We start from the raw sequence: 20,609 nt of genomic DNA, 5'->3' as shown, positions 1-20,609 counted from the left end.
GCCAGATTGGTGCCAGCCTTGGTTGAGCCAGAATTCTGAGTCCTGGCACAGGAGGGATGTTGCTGGCCAGAGAATCTCCCCTCTGAGCTCTGAGATTTGTGTTTCTCCACCAGATCAGGGTATTTCTGGAGCTTGTGTTAATATGAGAAGGCAGCCAGATCTTATTGTGAAATGAGCTTCACAATTTGGTGTATCTATAAAAATCCACTTCTCTATAAAAATAGACACGAGGGGTTTCTTTCTCTTCTATTAATAACAGAATTATCTCCAAGTACTTACTCAGGGATGCCTGCTTGTGTCTTTTATTTGAGCTTTAAGGTGCATCATTTTACTCACATTTAAATTAAAAATAAAAAAGGCACTGCTGCAGAGCAGCCCCAATTTTCTGCCCTGTGCTGAGGATTTCCCAACCCTGCATGTGGGAATCCTTTGGACAGCAGGGGCCTGACCCTCCCCAGGAGCACCTGGGTCAAAAAGCAGATTTCTAGGTAATTTCTCCCCAGGACTCATCCTCTGCAGAACTTGTTCCTTTTATTTTTTTTAATTTAATTTTTTTTTTTGAGGAATCTGAATGGTGGAAGCTGTAAATAGAGCAATTTTCCCTTCCAAGCCTTGTCTGTGCCTGTGTCCAGGCTCTGCTGGAGTTGGGCAGTGCAGTTTTTGCTGTCAGGGTGAAAAAAGGAGCTTGGAGAGCATCCAGAGGCCCTGCCAGGGCCAGAGCTGTGCTGGGTGAATTGTTTGGCTTGTCCCAGACACTGCAGCACCATTCTGGAATGTCCTGGAAACTCTGTGCAGGTAGAGCAGGATGTGATGTCTGATGGTGCTTTGGTGATTTTTGGCTGGGTTGGGGTTTTTTTCCCCCTAAATTCTTTCACCTTTTAAAAATTTTTTATTTTCTGTAAGTGTGGCTGGTTGAGTGGTTAGAGAAAATGTGATATAAATTAATTTTATTTGACAAAAACAACTCTAGATAAAAGTCAGAGTGCCCTGATATAAAATCTTCATAAAACCAGCACTATTCTGATTTACATTGCTGTGTGTTAGCAGGAATAAGGATCTTCAGAATAACAAACAACTGATAAAAAAAAAAAAGAATTTAAGAAAGAAAAGGAGGCACAGCATGAGCCTGTCAGGTGTGGCAGTGATTTCTGGGATCCTCAATAAGGGGCAGGCATAAACCAGCAGTTTAATTGGATCATGGAACACTTTTCCTGCTGTTCCTGCATGGCAGGTATTGATTCCAGCTGAGTTTTGGGATGGAGAGGAATTAGAAATTTCCCAGGAAGAAGCTCCCTGTTGTGGAAAGCTGCAGTTTAATGCTGAATGAAAAGTTCACATTGTGGTTCTTGGAAGTCACTCAGCTTTTGGAGCAAACAGATTGTCAGAAATGGGTTTGGTTTCAGGATTGGACTGAGGGTGCCACAATAACTGCAATAATTGTGTGTTTTCTGCAGCTTTCACACAGGGAGCTGGCAGGTGAAATCCCTTTTATTCAGAAATGCCTTGCAGTGCAGGGCAGGAAGCAGTGGGAGCATCTTTAATGCAGATTTGTGATTTATTGTTTAGGGTAGTGAGAGTGCTGTGCATTAAGGATGGAATGTCCTGTGTGAAACAAAGGGCACAGATCACCTGAATAATGCCATGGAGAAATTTCTGTGCAAAAAGGGAGCTCTGGGAACACTTTCCCTTAGGCACTGCAGCATCCTTTTCAAGAACAGAAATTGCCTGCTTATGACTCACTGGGACTATTGCTTAGATCACTCATCTCTCTTTTTCTTTTTTCTCCTTTTATTTTATTTTTTTTTCTCTTCTAAATAAAGTAGAAGATAAAACCTTTGACAGTTCCCTAAGGACAAAAAGAGAAAACCAGAGTATTTAAAAAGTCCTGCTAAATGCTGTTTGTTGTTGAGTCTCCTTTAGAGATTCTCCCAGCTCCTTTCTCTGGCAGGGAATGGAGATCCTTTGGTTTTTTTACCAATTCCTGCTGCTGCTGCCAGAGCCAGCCCTGGCCTCCTGAACCAGGCAGGGCCAACACATCCCTGTTTGTAGCAGGTCACTAATCCCAGGATTTAGGAGGATTTAACCCCAGACAGGCACTGCAGAGGGTTCCCAATCAGTTTTCTAAAGAGGCTTTGAAGACACCTTTACCTGAGAGCTATTTCAGCTCTTCTAATGACCTGAGTTTGAACTTGAGGTGCTGATTTGTTTAAATTTTGCTATTTGAGGTAATCTCTTCCTGACCTCCTATTTTATTTTTTCTTGTTGAGTTTTATGGCTGTTGTGAGAGAGGCTCTCATTTTTGGCTTAGAAGGATGGAGCTGCTCAGTTTTACTGAAGAGCTTTTTTCAGAGTTGTTGTATCCATTTGCTGAATATGTGCTTAGTAATTGGAAGATAAATCAGTGTCTGTGAGCAGGGCAGCAAAGCAAAGCTCATCAAGTTTTATATTAGGGCTGGAAAAGTCAGGCAGACTCTGGGGAGTTCTGCAAATAATCAGACCTGAGATAATCTCATGCAAAATATTAATGTTGTTATATTCCCATGCAGCACCAACATTTTGCTTGGATCACCTGCTCAGGGCTGGGGCTGAGTTGAATTTCAGATGTGGTGCATTTTACCCAGGCTATTTTCTAGCCTTTCCTCACCAATAAATCACAACCTCAGTAATTTTTCACAAACCCTGTTTTTGTTTCTTTTTTTTTTTTTTTTTTTCCTGGCAAACAATGGAGCTGGAGGAGCCAACGAGCTGCACAGGGAAATGTTTTGTATAATCAACCCCAAGAAATACAAATATTTTCCCCCATTGTGTTTTATCCTGTAGTCAAAACAGAAATTGCAGTTATTTTCATCTGTAATTCTTAAACCAGCTCTGTCTGGTGGAGTTACCAGCTGGGTTTGGAAATCAGATCCAGGAACAAATGCATGCTCTGATTTAGGTCTGTGCAGTGCAAACCCATTCAAGGCAACTTTAATAATCCATCCTCCCATCTGTGGCTGCTTCTGCTGAGAGCTGAGCTGATCCAGCAGCTGAGTGACAACTGCTGGGTGTTTGATTACTGGGCAATAAAGGGCTGCAGGTTTATTTACATAGTAACCTCCTCAACAGCTTTTATTTATGCAGTGGCAGTTGAAGCTAAGAAATTTGGGTGAGGAATATTTGGAATCAAATGAATTTATTCATATGAATTTATTATTTTTTTTAATCTGTTCATGAATTTTTCTTTAGGAAAAAAATATCCCCACCATGATTTGCCAGATAAATTGCCTGTGCCTCCCTAAAAAACCCCAAACATGAACACCAAGGTGTGTTGTTATATTGGGGCTTCCCTTTTGTAAATTGGATTATTCTGATTGATTTGTGTTTCAATGGCATATTTTATTTTTATCTTTTCTGGAATTACATGATCAAAACTGCAAGCAAGAGAAACCTTCACTGAACCAGCTTTAGCCTGGTTTTGAGCTAATAATGATGTTTGGAGGATGATAATGAGACATTTTCACTCTGTGTCTCAGTGGTGTTTCTGCATCTCCTCAGTGCAATATTCTGCCTTGAAATGCTCTGGATGGAGATCTCTGAGAGCACAGTTGTGAAAAAACTGTCTGCAGGAACCTTTTTAGAGCCCATTTAGTGTCCTTGGTCTGAAACCTTCCCTGCTGTGGTTTTCCAGAACAGGATTTGATCTGAGTTACTTTGGGGATTACCAAAAAAACAGCTTTTATTATAAAGATGTGATATATACAGCTACTTTTGTCAAGAACTGGGCATTGTCAAGGAAGGAGAGGATTATAAAAGGAAAAAAAAAAAAAAATCTGGGTAAAGACAGTTCCTGAAATAGGTTTGTGTGATCCTGATCCCTCTGCCAGAGTCCTTGTCTTAGTCTGGTTCCTGCTTGAGCAAGCAGCAGCCATCTGTCAGAATTGCCTTCCTTTATCCTTGGCTGGAAGAGCTTCAGGAAAAGCTTTGCTGGGGGGGTTAGAAAACCTGGAATTTCTTGCACTGAGGTCATTTTTGCCTGTAGCTCCTGCAAAATCTTCTTGTTGGCTTTTTCTGGAGATGGATCTTTGTGTGTCCTGGCAGGGATGTGGGTTTGTGTGTCCCATGAGTTGAGAATCAGGTTTAGGGTTGTGTTTTTCTGGAGGGATTCATGTCATATTTATGGCCTGTCACCTTACAGTGTGACCATCCCTTCTGCTCCCTACTCTCCTTCCTTGTGTTGTTTTCTTCAGATAAGAACTTTCAGCAGCAGAAAAACCTCACAAAACACATCAGCCATGTGTGAAGGAGCTCTGCCTTGCTGCTGTGAATTAGAAATAATTTTTGTTTCAATTTCTCCAGATCAGTTGATTTGGATCTCCCATCCTTCTCTTTAAAGCAGGGGTGATGCTGCTGTTCCAGATGCTGCAGCAGAGTTCTCAGGGAGGTCAAAAGCCAAATAAGCACCTCAGAGAAACTTCAGCACAGGCAGAACATCCCCAGGGAGTGGCTCCCAGCATGTGGAGAGAGCCAGAACTTCATTCTGTGCACTCCATGCTCCCAAGTGCTTTCTGTCATTTAATATCCTTGGAATTTGTAGGGCAGGAATGGCTGCAGACTTGTGCTGTCATAATTAACCTTGTTATTAAAGGCAGTTAAATTTATCCCAAGGGGATTTTTGCATCACACTGGGTAACTTTGGTTGTTAGCCAGTATTTAGAGTAAAACATTGAATTAGGTGAAAATCTTGATAAGAATCATTGCCTTAGGAGATCTGGTGCTGGTGGTGCTGCTCAGCAGTGGTTTAAGGCAGGAGTTTGGATTTTGGTGAGGTTGGGGAAGCAGGGTCCCAGCATTTCAGCAGGACAGGAGATGCAGTTTCTCTCATTTTCCTTCTTTGAGGAATCTCAGCTTTCTAAATTGATGAGCTTTGGTTTTTTTGGTCCCCATCCACAAATTTCAGAGGAAGTGGCAGGTTAATGTGAGAGTGCTGAGCTGGGGAATGACTACTGTTACATGATAATCCAAAAAGGGAGCTTCTGCTAAGAATAGAATGAGTGGTGGATATTTTGCTGTTTAAATATCTTAAGCTCAGCTCAGTGCTTTGTTTTACTATCACTAAGAATCTTTGCATTGAATCCCAGCCCTTGTGAGAGAAGGGTTTGGAAGAGAGAATTAAATTTTTATCACTTTGTCTAAGGGCTTGGTTCAGACATCTTTGATAAATTATTAGAAAAACATTGAACAAAATGCAGTGGCTGTTTTTTTTTAAAGCCAGTCTGTAATGCCTGACACAGTGCAATAAAAAGAATGCTGAGCACTGGCTCTTTATAGCTGAGCTTTTCCCTCCACTGTCATTATCTTCTTTCATAACAATATCCAGCCTTGATGGTGCTTAAACCACACAAAATCTCAACCCTCCAAATACAGGGCCTTCATCTTCCTCCTGCTGAGCTCCAGCCTGGCTGATTAATGAACATTCAGTGATGATAAGAGCAAGGCATAAATAATCTCTCCCTCCTTTGAAACACACAGGTTGTAAACCACAGGTGGGAGATCTGGTAACAGGTTAATAAAAGTAAAAGACTTAAGCAGTTGCTAGATAAGTAAACATTAAGTTTAAGCATAAGCTTTTTATCCTCCTGAGTCTTCACCTTCCCTCTGGAGGTATTAGATGGAAAATAAATGCAGTGCTCTGAGGTCAGCCCTACCCCCAGGGAGCTTCCCCTCCCCTTGCCCTGTGCAGCAGCTGCTGAACTTGGGTTGCTCTGTCTGGGCTGGGAGCTGCCAAGAGCCTGTCTGGCTCCAGGGGCATGGATTGGGGCACTTCTGCAGTCACCTAGAAAAGGGGATTGAGCCACCAGGCAGGTCCTTGTGGGTTTTGGTGACTCATGAGAAGGCTTTGTGGGACAGCACAGCCAGAGCCAGCAGAGGGGCTGCTGTGACATTATGGGAATTGGGAGCTGCTTTAACAGGACATCAGACCCCCTGTTCACTATCACGTAGGTATTTTCCCTTTTCCCTGTCTGTGCTGGGCTGGGAGGTGCAGGGAAGGGCTGGGACAGCCTGGGAATGCTCCAGCCACAGCACTGCTGCTCTCAGCTGCTCTGATTTTCTGCTTACACAATGTGCTGGGCTCCATCAATGCCTCCAATAATGTCCATTAATAGTGAAGGATGGTCCTCATGTGACAGCCCTCAGCTGGAACACAGCTTTGTCACTGTCTGTAACAACAACAAATTCATTTGTTTCCTCTGATTTTGTTTTTCCAGGGTCCTGGTGAGCCCTCGACAGAATCTGACTCGCATCACATTAAAAGGAACTTTCCAGGGGGCTAAAGTGGTCCGTGGGCCTGACTGGGAGTGGGGGAACCAGGATGGTAAGCAGCTTTTGGATGTCCTGTAAAACACCATTTGATTAAAAAAAAAAAAAATTTAAAAAATATTTTATTTACATATATATATATATATTTAATATTCTTTTATTTTTGCAAATTGCTGTTAAAAATCCACATGCTGAGCAGCAGCTTCTAGGGGAGTTGTTCAGGTGTGGCAGGTGCCTGTTCTTTAGAGTAATTCATTTCCATTTTTTTCTTTTCTGTGTTTGTTGTTTGTCACATATCTGTGACATAAACCATGTCCAGGGTCTGGGGGAGGAAGTTTTGCTGCTCCTCTTTCATAAATGGGAAAATCACTGGGAACCATCCTGGAAGTTCTTGTGTAAAATTGGAACTGCACACCAGTTACAAGAGGATAAAGACTCCTCACTTCTTGAAAAAGCTTTAATTGATAGTGGAAAGTTTATCTGACTTTGTATCCAGTATCCATTTTCTTTTGGAGTTCTGTGGAATGTCCTTATTTGGATACTTTTAAGAACAGTGAGGAGAAATTCTCTCTAAGGAGGGTTTCACATGGTGCACTAATGAAGGACTCAGTGGTTCCTGCTTTCTGTAGGAATTGAAACCTTCAGGCTGAAATGCAGTGGGACAAAAATGCTTTTTAAAGCAGTTTTTGGGATGTAATGCCTGTGCCAGGTCACTGACAGCAATTTCTGTGGTGCCCCAGGGCTGAGGGAGCTTTCCTGCTGTTTGTCCCAGAGCCCTGCACACACACTGTGATGTTTACAGCTCCTTTAGCTCCTGAGGAATTAAGTCAAAAGTTCAAAGGTTTCCAAAGTTGACTCTGCCATTTATTGCAGCCCTGGGTTCAGTGCAGGATGTGGATCCTTGCAGGGTCTGAGAGCAAAAGCAGCTTATGCTCAATACAGCTTATCCATCCTTTTGAGATCACAGCAGCATTTACATGTCTGAGACTCGTGTTGCTCACAGTGGTGCTGACCTGAAAGCAGCTCCCTGAGCAGCAGCAGTGAGAGGAGCCCTAAATCCAGCCCTCAGCTGCTCTGGAGCTGCCCCCATCCCTGAAAGCAGCTCCCTGAGCAGCAGCAGTGAGAGGAGCCCTAAATCCAGCCCTCAGCTGCTCTGGAGCTGCCCCCATCCCTGAAAGCAGCTCCCTGAGCAGCAGCAGTGAGAGGAGCCCTAAATCCAGCCCTCAGCTGCTCTGGAGCTGCCCCCATCCACAGCCATGGTTTGTCATGAGTAGAGTTGCCACCAAAGCCCAGTGTTCATGCTCTGCTTTTCAGATGTGCTGATAAATGAGGAATTCAGCTCCTTCAAGCTGTTTGATTGCAGGATTTTGCAGACAATCAGAAGTTCCTCAGTGAGACAGATGTTGCTGTCCCCATTTGGGGAAGTGTAGAGTGACTGTGGGGTTGGGAATCTGCAAACCCTTCCCAAGGCTCAGTGGGAGAGCACATCAGATTCACCCTGCACACATCCTGCATTCTTCCATGTTCTAAGAAAACAAAGTTTATTTGCTGTTCCCCCACATGGATGGTGTTGGGGAGAGATTTAAAGATGCTGGGTGGGTTTTGCAGCACTGCTGAGTTTTTTTTGTTGCCACAGTGTGGTGCCATGACACCACGTGTGGGTTCCCTAACCAGACCGTGCTCCCGCACACCAAGAATTCCCCATTCCAAAACCAACAACTCTCAGAGTTTCACCAAATTCAACACAGAGATTCCCTGCTGATTGATGGAGATGAGTTGTCTGATAATCCAGCAGTGCTGTTTTTCCCTCTCCAGGGGGTGAGGGTAAGACTGGCCGTGTGGTCGATATCCGGGGCTGGGACGTGGAGACCGGGCGCAGCGTCGCCAGCGTCACCTGGGCAGATGGAACCACCAACGTCTACAGGGTGGGACACAAGGGAAAGGTGGACCTCAAATGCACTGTGGAAGCTTCTGGGGGCTTCTACTACAAGGAGCACCTCCCAAAATTAGGTAGGTGGAGATGAATCTCTGCTGAGTGAAGTCTTTGGTGAGAAGTTGGGATTGACGCGGCTGTTGGTGGTGAAGCTATTTTTTGTTTGGAATGCATAAAACTGATTTGTTAAAGTTTGTACATAATGAGCATCATTTGAGAGAATTTGGTTTGTGTGTGAACATACTGCTTGATCTCAGAGTGGTTCATGAAATAGTTTGGCCTTTCAGTGGTAAAACCATCAGATACCCACAGCTGTGTCCCAAGAAATGCAACTTCTGCTGGAAATGCAGGAAATTCCCACTCTGGTACAGAGAATCCAACTTTCCTCACTTTTGTTAAATTTGTCAATCCAAAGCTTTTCATTCTTCAGGCAAACTGTTTGTTCACTGTGAGTGGGTTCAAAGGGGGAATGTGACCAAAGGGAGACTTTGGAGAATGGAACAGCCAGAAATTAGAAAAAGTGATGGTAAAAGGTGATGTCTGTACTGGCAACTTGCTGCCATCCCCCTTTCCTCCCAAACCCAAGGAAACTCAAGCACAAGGTGCTTTTGGACTTGAAGATTTTTTTTTTAGTCAAGTGTAATTGTTTTTTAATGAGGTGCAGGAACCATCCTTGGCTCCCCTGAAGGAAAAAAGAGGGGTCTGTGCAGCAGCAGAATCAGAGCTTTTATCAGATTTTTCAGATAAAACTTTTCAGGCAGACTATTATCAATCTTTCTCAGACTTTTCTCTCCCTGAGCAGCTTGGGGGAGGGAAGGGTTGGATGAGGAGCTTAATTCCAGGGGTATGGCTGCATGGGAAGGGTGGGAGGGTAAGGAACTCCTCAGAGTGAATTCTGAGCCTGCCTGTGGAGAGCAGAACTAATTTTGGGTGCTGTGTGGGCATGTCTGAACAGCAGTTGTGGGTGAGTGGATTGCTAAGAACAGTTCCTGAGAGGCCTGAGAGGCATTCCCTGCTTTGCACAGGGACAAAATGTGGCTTTTAGAGCTGCTTTTGTTTTATTAATATCCAGTTAGAGTTAAACTACTCATTTCTTTGCTGCCCTGTAGAGTAGATAAGGCATGAAAAGGAGTTTGAACCATTCTACCCCAATTAATGTGGATTTTCAACCCTTGTTGTTGGGGAGGATAAGGGTTTGACAGGAAGGTCTTAGAGATGTGTGTGTATAACAGAAAGATTTTTGAATGGAAGATTTTGAAGAAGGAATAGAAATGATAGCAAGTTTTGATACAGAAGAAAAGAATTGCTGAGCCAGTCTTACTGAGTAACTAAGAAGCCAAAGTGAGTTGGAAGGGACTTTTATAACTCTGAGCAAAGGATAAATTCACCTCAAACAAAAGATATTTTTACCAAGCAAAAAGATTTTCCCAGACAAACAAAAATATCCTGGTGCAAGTAAAGATCTCAAGAATTTTTCACTGCAAAAAAACTGAGAAACAACTTTTAGTTTAAACTGTAACACACTAACTTTTGGTGATTGGAATACAGTAACATGAATATGCTGATGTTAGTAGATTTGATAGGCTATTGATTGATTGTCATGTATTAAGATGATCTACAATGAAAAGTAAATAATGCATTGGAACCAGAACTAGAGTGGATTCAGACAAACCCACAGCTGTGGCTGAAAAAGCTGTGGGGCTTCAAACCCCTGAAATGCTGCATCATTTGGATACAACAAACAACATTTGAAAGAATAATTAAATTGCTGCATTATTGGGATATAACAGCATTTGAAAGAGCCCATTTGGAGTTCTTGCACCTTGTGAGGCACCCAGGGTGTGTGAGTGCACCCTGCATGCCTGTGGGTGCTCTCCTCTGTCCCCAGGGAAACCAGCTGAGCTGCAGAGGAAGGAGAGCACAGACAGACATCCCTTCCAGCACGGGGACAAGGTCAAGTGCCTGCTGGACATTGACATCCTGAGGGAGATGCAGGAGGGCCACGGGGGCTGGAATCCCAAAATGGCTGAGGTAGGTCCCTGAATCCCCCCTGGCTGCCATTCCCTCATTCTGCACCACACCAGGACATCTTTGTGTGACCTTAAAGTTGGACTGAATCACAAATACAGATATTTTTTTAGTGATAGGATGCTGGAGTTGGAGTTATTTTTAGGCTCTGCTGGATGAGAATGGTCTTGTGGATCTTTTCAAAAGTCTTGGAAGGAAAACAAAACAAAACAAAAAAATTAATGGCTGGTTTGTTTCTTTTTAAATGAGCCACAGATCTTTACTTTGGTGTTCTGGATCCATTCCTTGTTTGGCTTCTTTTGTGCTGTGCATTACTGATAATTAAAGTTACGTGTTTTGTCAACACTGGGCTCTGGCCTTGGCCCATATCATATTTTTGGAGCTTAGTCTTAACTTTAAATTGAGGATCCATCAGTCTGCTATCACCTGTTGTTTTAAAAAAACCCAGAGAGTAGAGGAAATAAAGATAGAAATGGCACCTATTACTGTAAAGAACATGAATAAATGCTATAAAACTATCAAGATATGTTAAATATCTATCCTGGCCCAACCTGCCCTATAGGTGAGCAGACTTTTTGAAATCAGGCTTTAAAATGTTAAGGCAAATTCTCTCATTTCAATTTCAATGTGGAAATCTCTTAACTGAGCATCAGCCTCTTCTTTTGGGTTTGTTTTTTTTTTTTTTTTTCAGCCTGGCAGGCAGGGATTTGCCATGTTCTGATGAGTTTTAACAAAGCTGCAAGTGGAGCCATGAGTTTTTTAATTCAAGCTGTAGATTTTGGGTGTTGCTGTGTCTGCTGTTGGTTGTTAAACCTCTGTGCTCCTGAATAAGACTAACAGGAAAATACAGAATTTGTGACTCATGGGAGTTTGGAAGTGCTGGGATTAATGGGAAGAACTGAATTTAGGATTGGGAAATGATGGGATTAAAAGGAAAATACAGAATTTATGACTCATGGGAGTTTAAGACTTGGAAATGCTGGGATTAACAGGAAATGCAGAATTTAGGACTGGGAAATGATGGGATTAACAGGAAATGCAGAATTTAGGACTGGGAAATGATGGGATTAACAGGAAATGCAGAATTTAGGACTGGGAAATGATGGGATTAACAGGAAATGCAGAATTTAGGACTGGGAAATGATGGGATTAACAGGAAATACAGAATTTAGGACTGGGAAATGATGGGATTAACAGGAAATGCAGAATTTAGGACTGGGAAATGATGAGATTAACAGGAAATGCAGAATTTAGGACTGGGAAATGATGAGATTAACAGGAAATGCAGAATTTAGGACTGGGAAATGATGGGATTAACAGGAAATGCAGAATTTAGGACTGGAAAATTCTGGGCTTAGTAGGAAAATACAGAACAAAGGTTTGGGAGCACTGTGGATGGGAAATGCTGGGTGATCTATACCTTGCATCCCTTCTTTCCCCACTGTGAAACAACCTGATTTATTGAGGAGCTTTCCCCTGTGTTTTTCTGTTTTTGCCCCAAGTTCATTGGGCAGACAGGGACCGTGCACAGGATCACAGACAGGGGGGATGTGAGGGTGCAGTTCAACAGTGAGACCCGCTGGACTTTCCACCCTGGAGCCCTGACCAAGGTGGGTCTGGGAGTGCTGCAGGGAAATCCTGCAACACCCAGCTCCTCTAAACACAATTCTCCTGTTTTATCAACTTTTGCATTTGCAAGTCCTTAAGGTAAACTCAATTTCTAAATTTCAGCTTCCAGTCCCTCATCCTTCTGCAGCTGCCTTGCCCTTGTGATGAACCTTTTCCCCAAATAATTTCCCCTTGATTGTTTTTTTTTTTGTTCTTCTTTGTTTTGTGTCTCTCTGTGTTGTTCTTTTTTGTCTCACTTCTCTCTAATTTCTTCTTTAATCCAGCTCTTCTAATTTTGTGGCTGCATTTCTAAAGCTCACAGCTCTGGCCTTCCCCAGAGGTTTGAGGAATTTGAGAAGTGCATGATTAGGAATAGAGATAATTAGATATAGAAGAAGCTGCTGGAAGACCACAAAATTCTGAACAAGGTCAAAATGCTAAAAACTCCCAATACCAGTGGAAAATGCAGTGTCAGATTGTTTTGCACAAAATTAGTCTGCTCTGAAAAGTGTGTTTTGACACTGCTTAGTGAGCAGAGGGAGCATCTGGCAAATTACCAACAGAGATAAACCCTGGATTCCCTTTTCTGTTTTAAATAACAAACAGATTTAACTTCCTTATTAGAGTGAATTAAAATCTCCAGTGCCAAGCCAGGTGTAGAGAGGAGATGGACCAAGAAAACTTCCATGCTTTATCTGGTATTAATTACAAATTATTTGGAGTAAAAGAAGTTAAGAAACTGCCTGTTCCAAATTATTTCCCTACTTAAATGTGCACTTGGTTTGAAAGAGAATTGGGCTGTGTTTATTTTGCAGCTTTCTTGGGAGTTGCATTTATGTTTTCAATGCTGTTTTTTGACTCTGTGGGTGTCTTTGTTGGGATTTTGGGAGTGGGGGGAGTGATCAGCAGAGGGTGCTGATCACTATTAATTTTTTTTGTCTCTATGTGTGTGTGTGTGGCTTCATCCCCCAAAAGCTTATGACTTTTTTTTTCTTGTAGCTCAACACCTTTTGGGTTGGTGATGTGGTCCGGGTGATAGATGATATGGAAACAGTGAAGAGGTTCCAACCTGGTCATGGGGAGTGGACAGATGAGATGGCACCTGTGAGTGCACACCAGTTCCAGTTCCAGGACAGCCCAGTAACCCCTGAGCTCCCCCAAGCCCTCTGCACTTCCACAGGGGCTTGTGTCCCCCCAGAATTCCTGCTGGGAACCCCCTGCCCAGCCCCTGCTGCTGCTGGTGGCTCTTGGTGGCACCCAAATGGGACAAGGGGGAATCTGACAAAAAGGATTTGGCTGCCACCAACTCATGGCAGAGGTTTCCATCACCAAAGTCCTCTTCTGCCCTCCCTGATTCTCTGGGATGAGGCAGGGAAGTGAAGAAATCAGCCCAGTGTGGCTAAAATTGGGATGCAGGTTCCTGCAGGAGCAGTTAAAGCCCAGAGGAAACTGAACCCAGTCCCAGTTTGATCAGTTCTTACCAGCACCTCCCTCCCCAGCATTTCCAGTGTGACTGGGAAAACCTTTCCATGACAAACCAGTGAGACAGAAACTGGTGAGAGCCCTCTGTCCTTGAAGTGGGAGCTGTCTGTGAGTGTGTCACTTGTCCAGTCCTTCTTTTCACACAGCAGGAGCTGCAGCTTTATGAAAAACAAAACAAAAAACAAAAAAACCCCTACTTTGGGTCTGGGAAATGCAGCTTTGGGTGGGGAAAAAAAAATCCTCTTTTTTTTTTCCTTGCAGACCCTGGGGCACATTGGGAAGGTGATCAAGGTCTATGGGGATGGAGATCTGCGGGTGTCAGTGGGGGGACAGTCCTGGACCTTCAACCCTGCCTGCCTGACAGCCTACCAGAGGGAGGAGGAGGCCAACCTGATGACCACAGAGAGTGCCAAGGAACCCAAAAGTGAGGGACAGACCTGCTCCCCCAGGGGCTGGCAGCTCTTGGATCCAGATCTTTGGATGGGGGCAAAATTCACATGTTATTCCCTGCATGGAGAGCTAAAGTCTGGCTGTGCTTTACTGGGCAAGCAAAGCTGGGCCTTAGGAAAATGCAGGATTTAGGGCTTGGGAATGCTGGGGTTAATGGGAAAATGTAGAATTTAGCATTGGGAAATGGTGGGATTAACAGGAAAATGCAGAATTTATGACTCAGGTGAGTTTAGGACTTGTAAATGCTGGGATTAACAAGAAAATAGAGGACAAAATTGTGCTGAGCCTTACTGGGCAAGCAAAGCTGGCTCTAGTAGGAAAATGCAGGATTTAGAACTGGAAAGTGAATGGGAAAATGAAGGATTTAGGACATGGAAATGCTGGGATTAATAGGGAAATACAAAATAAAACCCAGCTGTGCCTTACTGGGCAGGAAAAGCTATCTTTAATAGGAAAATACAGAATTTAGGACTGGGAAATTCTGGGATTAATGAGAAAATACAAAATAAAACCCAGCTGTGCCTTACTACGCAGGAAAAGCTATCTTTAATGGGAAAATACAGAATTTAGGACTGGGAAATTCTGGGATTAATGGGAAAATACAGAATTTAGGACTGGGAAATTCTGGAATTAATGGGAAAATACAGAATAAAACCCAGCTGTGCCTTACTGGCCAAGCAAAGCTGGGCCTTGACAGGAAAATACAGGATTTAGGACTCAGAGTTGCTAAGCAGAGCTCTGCCCTGAGTTCAGTATTTGCCTCATCCTTGTGTCTCTCAGTTCCCTGTTCCATCCTGTTTCCTGTACAAGGACACTGATTCTTGAGGCCTTGTGAAATATTCCCAGGTCTGTGCATGGAACTGTTGTGAAATCAACAATTGTTTTGCCTCAATCTGCCCTGAAATCGAGTTTGGGATCACATGGTGTGTGGAGGGGATTTTATTTTTTTTTTTTTTGCTGCTCTGCACATCTGCTCAGAAATTTTTTTTGTGGCCTGACCATCCTTATTTCCTCTGGATGTCAGGATCATGTGGGAGGCAGCACAGACTTGCCAGGATTTTTTTTTTGTTTTCCTGATGTGGATGGATCTGGAACTGTTTGCTCAAATCAGACTCGAGGCAGAACTTGCAAAATTTTTGCCTTTTGTACTGCTGGGGAGCTGTGACACCTCTGTCCCCTCAAAAACTGGGAGATGTGTGGTGACAGGTCTATTTTTATCTCTTTTTCAGGTACTTTGGTGACTGTCCTGGAGAAGCTGCTGTCCCAGAGGACAGAGTCAGAGCATGCAGGGTGCCTGGTCATTTGTGCAGCCCTCAACAATGCAGCCAAAGTCCGGGAGCTCCTCCAGAAATACCCAGACAAGGCAAGTTTGCAAGACTAAAAAATGTTATTCTTCCTTTGTTTCTGCTCCTTAAAACACTACCATAAAATTTTGTAGTCAAGCAATGGAAAGGATGTGAGAAAAACAACAGATTTGTCAGGCTTAGTGATATTTCCTAACAGTTGCAATATTATTTTGCTGCAATTTGGGGTTAAATTTATAAGTTAAATATACATATTTTATACCTCTAGTTTGTAAATAAATTTGAACTAAAGTCCTTAAAACCCATTTCCCAAGCTGGCTTTTCCCAGATTTCCTGTAGAATGAGGGGAAGAGGGTTTTATCTATAGGAAAACAGGAGCAGATATCAGAGGATCTGCTGGAAAAGAAAGGCATGGGCTGTGTCTGGCTGTGCCTGTCCTTAGAGGACCTTGTAAAATCACATTGTTGGATTCAGGAGGGAGAAAAGCTGCCCAGATCTGTGCAGTGTCTTATCTCATGTCTGACTGGAGCAGGGAACTGGGCTGGACTTGTTGCTGGACAAGTTTTGTGCTTGCAAAGTGCCAAAGTGTCAGGATCACATCTGAAACCTCCTCCAGGGAGGGGCTCAGGCTTTAGGAACAGGGGGGAAAAAAAAGAACCACCAAAAATCTTTCAGTAGTGTGTCCTTGGAAACCATGAGTAACAAACAGAGGTTTTGTTGGGGCTGTGACCCAGGATCAGCTCTAAAGGAACCCCTGTGAAGCTGATTTAGTGGTTATTTGTCTGGTATTTATTAGATTTCTTTATAAATAAACTTAATGGGGCTTCTGGGAAGGACACACAAATACCTGCAATTCTCAGATAGGAAAGTCCCAAGAGTAAGAAATCCATTATATGATAGTTATTTTTATTAGGCTTCTATTTCTACTCTAATATTTATATTAATAAGTTAGCTATTTCTGTTAGAGTCCTATAGAGAGGATTTGAGGCTCACTTGGAGCAAGTTGGGATTGCTTGGCAGGGTTTTTCCACCTTATCAGCACTGTCTGCCTCATGTAAATGGAAGACCAGCCCTGACCTCCAATTGCTCTTTGTCCAAAGGACTCACCCATGATTTTGAGCCTGTCCAGGGAAGAGCTGCCTCCCCTGTGCTCTGACTGCTGCATAAAATCAGCTGCAGAGAAAAAACCTTGCTTATTAACTTGTCCTCCTTGCCAATCTGCTGAGGTTTTGTGCCTCCTTCTCCTCTCCTTAACCTCCCACTGGTTTCAGTAGCTGCTTTGCCTTTTTTTTTTTTTTTTTTTTTTTTTTTTTTTTTTTTTTTTTTTTTTTACCTCTTGTTCTTCAGTGCCTTTAATTCTCCAAAACTCTCACTGCAGCACTTGAGTCCTGAGATCTCCCCTGCAGCCATTGCACCCACTGAAGTACCTGCAGCAGCACAGCACAGCAGAGGCTTGGCACCTCCAGAGCCTTATGCAAAGCTAATTTGATTTCCTCACACATTTTCCTCTTGGGAAGGGAATTGTTGGCAGAGATATCAAGGAGTGTTGTGCTCAAAGGCACAGAGTGATTTGGCAGCAGGGCTCTGCAATTACAGAGCTCCCAGCTCTGTTCTCTCACTTCTCCCCTCTTGTCTAAATGTCCTGTCGCCTTCCAAAATATTCTGGGGACAAGGTCAGCAGGGGATCTGCTGACCAGGGAGAGAACCCTGTGAGATTCCTGGGCTCTTCCCATCCTGCTCCAGGCACAGCATGAACTCATCCCTGAATTTCTGTGTCTCTGCCCTTCCCAAAGGTGGATGCCAAGAACCAGGGCAGGACTGCCCTGCAGATTGCCTCTTACCAGGGGCACCTGGAGGTGGTGAGGACTCTGCTGCAGGCTCACGCCAGCATCGACCTGCGGGACGACGAGGGGGACACGGCGCTGCACTACGCAGCCTTTGGGTAGGGCTCTGCTCTGGTTCCTGACCCGTTCTCTTACTGCCCAGATTAATGCTTTGCTCCAAATTCTACCCACCCTCAATTCCCTCTCAATCCTACCTTGTGCCAACCCCCAGCTTGCCATTCCCCTTTGGAGTTTAATCCCTAAAACTGGACACGTCATTCGTCCACCTGACCCAATTTCCTTCCCCACCTCCCTCCTGCATGATGGTTTTGTGGACCCTGCTGTGGGAATCTTTAAAATTAGGGGGTTTGGGGAAAGCTGCAAAAAAGCAGAGCTCAGAGACAGCAAAACTGCAATTACAGCTAAGTGGTAGCCATAAGATTTGGCAGCAGAGAAGTTCTGTGAGATGTGGAAAGCAAGGACAAATAGAACAATGGTCTGTGTATTAAAGCTTGGCTAGAATAACTCCCTGAGTTGCAGAAAAGTGTATCTAGCAAGATATTAGGAAAAAAATTGTTAAGGAGATCTTAGTGATGAATTTTTTTTCAAGGGGATGAGGGAGGTGATTTAGTGGATTGAGATCAATTTGTTTGGTTGGTTTCTCTAAGTTTGTATGTTTTCCAGAGCAGGATGAAATCTTGAATTGAATCATCAGTTACCAGGGAATAATTAATCATTAAGAGTGGGGATTCCTGTTGATTTAGAGCAGAGAGCACAAATTAGGAAGCTTTTATGGGGTTTTGTTAACACTGAGAAGAAGTGGGGGTGTGGCTGAAAGGATACAAAACCTGAATTCTTTTGCTTTGCAAAGAGCAAAACTTTCCTGTGAGCCCTGGGTTGACTCTAATCTGCTTTTGGCCTTGCTTTAAACCAGAAACCAAGCTGAGGTTGCCCGTGTGCTGCTGGCCAAGGGAGCCAGTGCAGACCTGCTGAACAATGCCAAGTGCACAGCCCTGTACATCGCTGTCAGCCAGGGCTTCACCGAGGTGGTGAGAGCCCTCTGTGAGCTCAACTGTGATGTCAACCTCCCAGTAAGTTTGGGGCTGCAGGGATTTGGGGCAGGGAGGTGTTTGAGGATTTTTTTGAGGTGTTTCTTTATGGCTCACACTGTTTGATGCTTTGTAGAATTCAAAAGTTGTCCTCTGAAAATGCACTGGGAAATGTGCCTGAATTTCAGTACCCTGAAATTGCAGGTTTGAGTCTGTCCCTTCTCCATCACATCAGCATTCTCTGCTGGATTCAGGCTTCCAGGAAAAGCTGAGATGCTGTTCCTGTGTGTTTTAGCCACACTCCTGTTCCCAGCAACAGGATTTTAAAGATTTTTAAGGCAGGCAGTGATGATGACTTGGACCCAGCCATTTTTAGGGTTTGCTTGTGTGCTGGTGGGGCTGTTCTGTGCTGGGACAGTCCCTCAAAGCTCACAGGGGGTTTCCTTGGAGTTTCTGAGGTTGGTAACCTGTGTTTGCTTTGGTCTCCATGTGTAGGATTCCCAGGGAGACACCCCCCTGCATTATGCTATCACTCTGGACTACAAAGTGGTGATTGAGATTCTCACTGAAGTTCCCAACATTGATTTCACTGTCCAGAACTGTCAAGGCTTCAACCTGCTCCACTATTCTGCCCTGAAAGGCAACAAGCTGTAAGTGTCCTTTCTTTTTTTTCCATTTTTATGTCTTTTGTTAATTTGTGCTGGCTATCTATGAAGATGGCAGGTGTGGTTCTGGGTGGTTGGTTAAACTTTTTTTGGGTTTGGATATGGCTGGACAGGGCTCTTGGCCTCCTTCAGACCTTCACAGGAAACTCCTGCCTGCTTGCCCCATCCCATCTTTTCCATGCTTCCCTTGGCTAGGAAATTTTTCTGTTTCTGGACAGTGTCAGATGTTTGGCTTCACACATGGAAGGACAGGAGAAGGTCTTAGAAAAGACTGGAAGCCTCTGGAACTCTTCCAGAGATAAATCTGCTCATTATTTTTAAAGCAATGTGACTTCTCCCTGCTTTATAAAATGATAATCGAAGGGTTTTGTTGTATTCTTGTAATTAATTTTGTGTGTTTAAGGGAGTGCTCTGCATTGCTGGTGTCAGCACCAGCTGGTAAAACGTGGGCATTGATAACTGCTGAGCAGGAGAAGGCAGAAATGAATTCTTCCATCTCTAATAACCTGCCCAACTCTTGTAGAGCCATTAAGAAGATTCTGGCCAGGGCTCGGCAGCTGGTGGACTCCAAAAAGGAAGATGGATTCACTGCCCTGCACCTTGCTGCTCTCAACAACCACATGGAAGTGGCTGAAATCCTCATCAAAGAGGTAAGAAATCACTCAAAACCACCAGCTAGAAAACCTATCCCACTCCCAAACCCACAGCTACCCCTGAATTAACACTGGGAGCCACAGGGGTGTCCCTGTCCCTTGGAAGAGCTGGCATTGTTTGCCAGGCTGCAAAACAGGGGTTGGCATCCTGGGGGATTTTCCTGTGGCACTGGCAGGGGGGAGATGAGGATGTATTACCTGGAACAGAGACTAGAGACAGTAAAAGGGATAAAATAAGAATTTATTGAAAGGATTCACCTTGGGCAGTGCAAGAGCCTGGCTGGGGCTACACCCAAATCAAATCCTAGCTGGATCCTGGTCATGAGTCTTTACACTTTTGTGAGTTTTGGTTCATCTTGGGGTCAATTATCTAAGTGGAGTCTCAGCCTCCTGGCTTGCCCCCTTCCCTTAGCCATTCTTTCTATTTTTGGGTACCAGTTGTCCTTGATTCTCTGGCTGAAAGGAATTGTTCTGTCTAACTCCTCTGTGAAGAGACCTTACTAACCTCTCACATGGTGTTTCAGAGTTACACACCAAGCAGCAGAGATTCTGAAAAATACAAAAGCTAAAACCCAATTCATCAGCTAAGAGAAAAATGGGTTGGAACTGGAATGCTCAGAGAAGATAAAGTGGGATTTAGGAGTTCCAGGCCCCACTCTCAGTTCTGCAGCCACATCTCCCAGTGATGCTTTTCCATTCCTACTTTTCCAGGGTGGGATTTTGGGAACCCCCAGTCCCCACTCTCAGTTCTGCAGCCACATCTCCCAGTGATGCTTTTCCAGGGTGGGATTTTGGGAACCCCCAGTCCCCACTCTCAGTTCTGCAGCCACATCTCCCAGTGATGCTTTTCCAGGGTGGGATTTTGGGAACCCCCAGTCCCCACTCTCAGCTCAGCAGCCACATCTCCCAGTGATGCTTTTCCATTCCTGCTTTTCCAGGGTCGCTGTGATGTGAATGTGAAGAACAACAGGAACCAGAGCCCCCTGCACCTGGCTGTGATCCAGGGCCACGTGGGGATGGTGCAGCTGCTGGTGAGCCAGGGCAGTGATGTCAATGCTGAGGATGAGGATGGGGACACAGCCATGCACATCGCCCTGGAGCGCCAGCAGCTCATGGCCCTGGCCATGGAGAAGAGGGAGGGGGAGATGGGAGCAGCTCTCCTTTCCAAGGTCAGCAGAATTGCTGCAGGAAAATGCTCTGTGGAACAGCATCAGCAGGTTCTGGGCTCTGAGTGAGCCAGGGTGTTCCCCTGGCTTCCCTGAATGCTTCTAGACCCCCCTGGCAGGGGTCTCAGAGGTGCTGGCATGATACCAGGGG

At 44.3% G+C, this 20,609-nt stretch overlaps 1 protein-coding gene across 1 annotated transcript in view; it reads left to right on the top strand.

The window, feature by feature from the left end:
* The window catches only part of LOC306812110 (E3 ubiquitin-protein ligase MIB2), a 59,992-nt gene that overhangs the window by 15,254 nt on the left and 24,129 nt on the right, over positions 1 to 20,609 (top strand). The window contains exons 4-15 of the mRNA XM_079326387.1: positions 6,246 to 6,352; positions 8,113 to 8,307; positions 10,119 to 10,261; positions 11,761 to 11,868; positions 12,866 to 12,970; positions 13,610 to 13,772; positions 15,028 to 15,161; positions 16,896 to 17,044; positions 17,860 to 18,016; positions 18,470 to 18,624; positions 19,163 to 19,289; positions 20,231 to 20,461. Of these exons, the coding sequence (XP_079182513.1) occupies positions 6,246 to 6,352; positions 8,113 to 8,307; positions 10,119 to 10,261; positions 11,761 to 11,868; positions 12,866 to 12,970; positions 13,610 to 13,772; positions 15,028 to 15,161; positions 16,896 to 17,044; positions 17,860 to 18,016; positions 18,470 to 18,624; positions 19,163 to 19,289; positions 20,231 to 20,461 (1,774 nt within the window). The remainder of the gene's footprint in view (positions 1 to 6,245; positions 6,353 to 8,112; positions 8,308 to 10,118; positions 10,262 to 11,760; positions 11,869 to 12,865; positions 12,971 to 13,609; positions 13,773 to 15,027; positions 15,162 to 16,895; positions 17,045 to 17,859; positions 18,017 to 18,469; positions 18,625 to 19,162; positions 19,290 to 20,230; positions 20,462 to 20,609) is intronic.

The sequence above is a fragment of the Erithacus rubecula genome (genome assembly GCF_903797595.1).
Source record: "Erithacus rubecula genome assembly, chromosome: 24".
In the NCBI taxonomy this organism is placed as follows: domain Eukaryota; kingdom Metazoa; phylum Chordata; class Aves; order Passeriformes; family Muscicapidae; genus Erithacus; species Erithacus rubecula.
The sequence above is the reverse complement of the archived record's forward strand: the minus strand, read 5'-3'. Positions and strand labels throughout refer to the sequence as shown.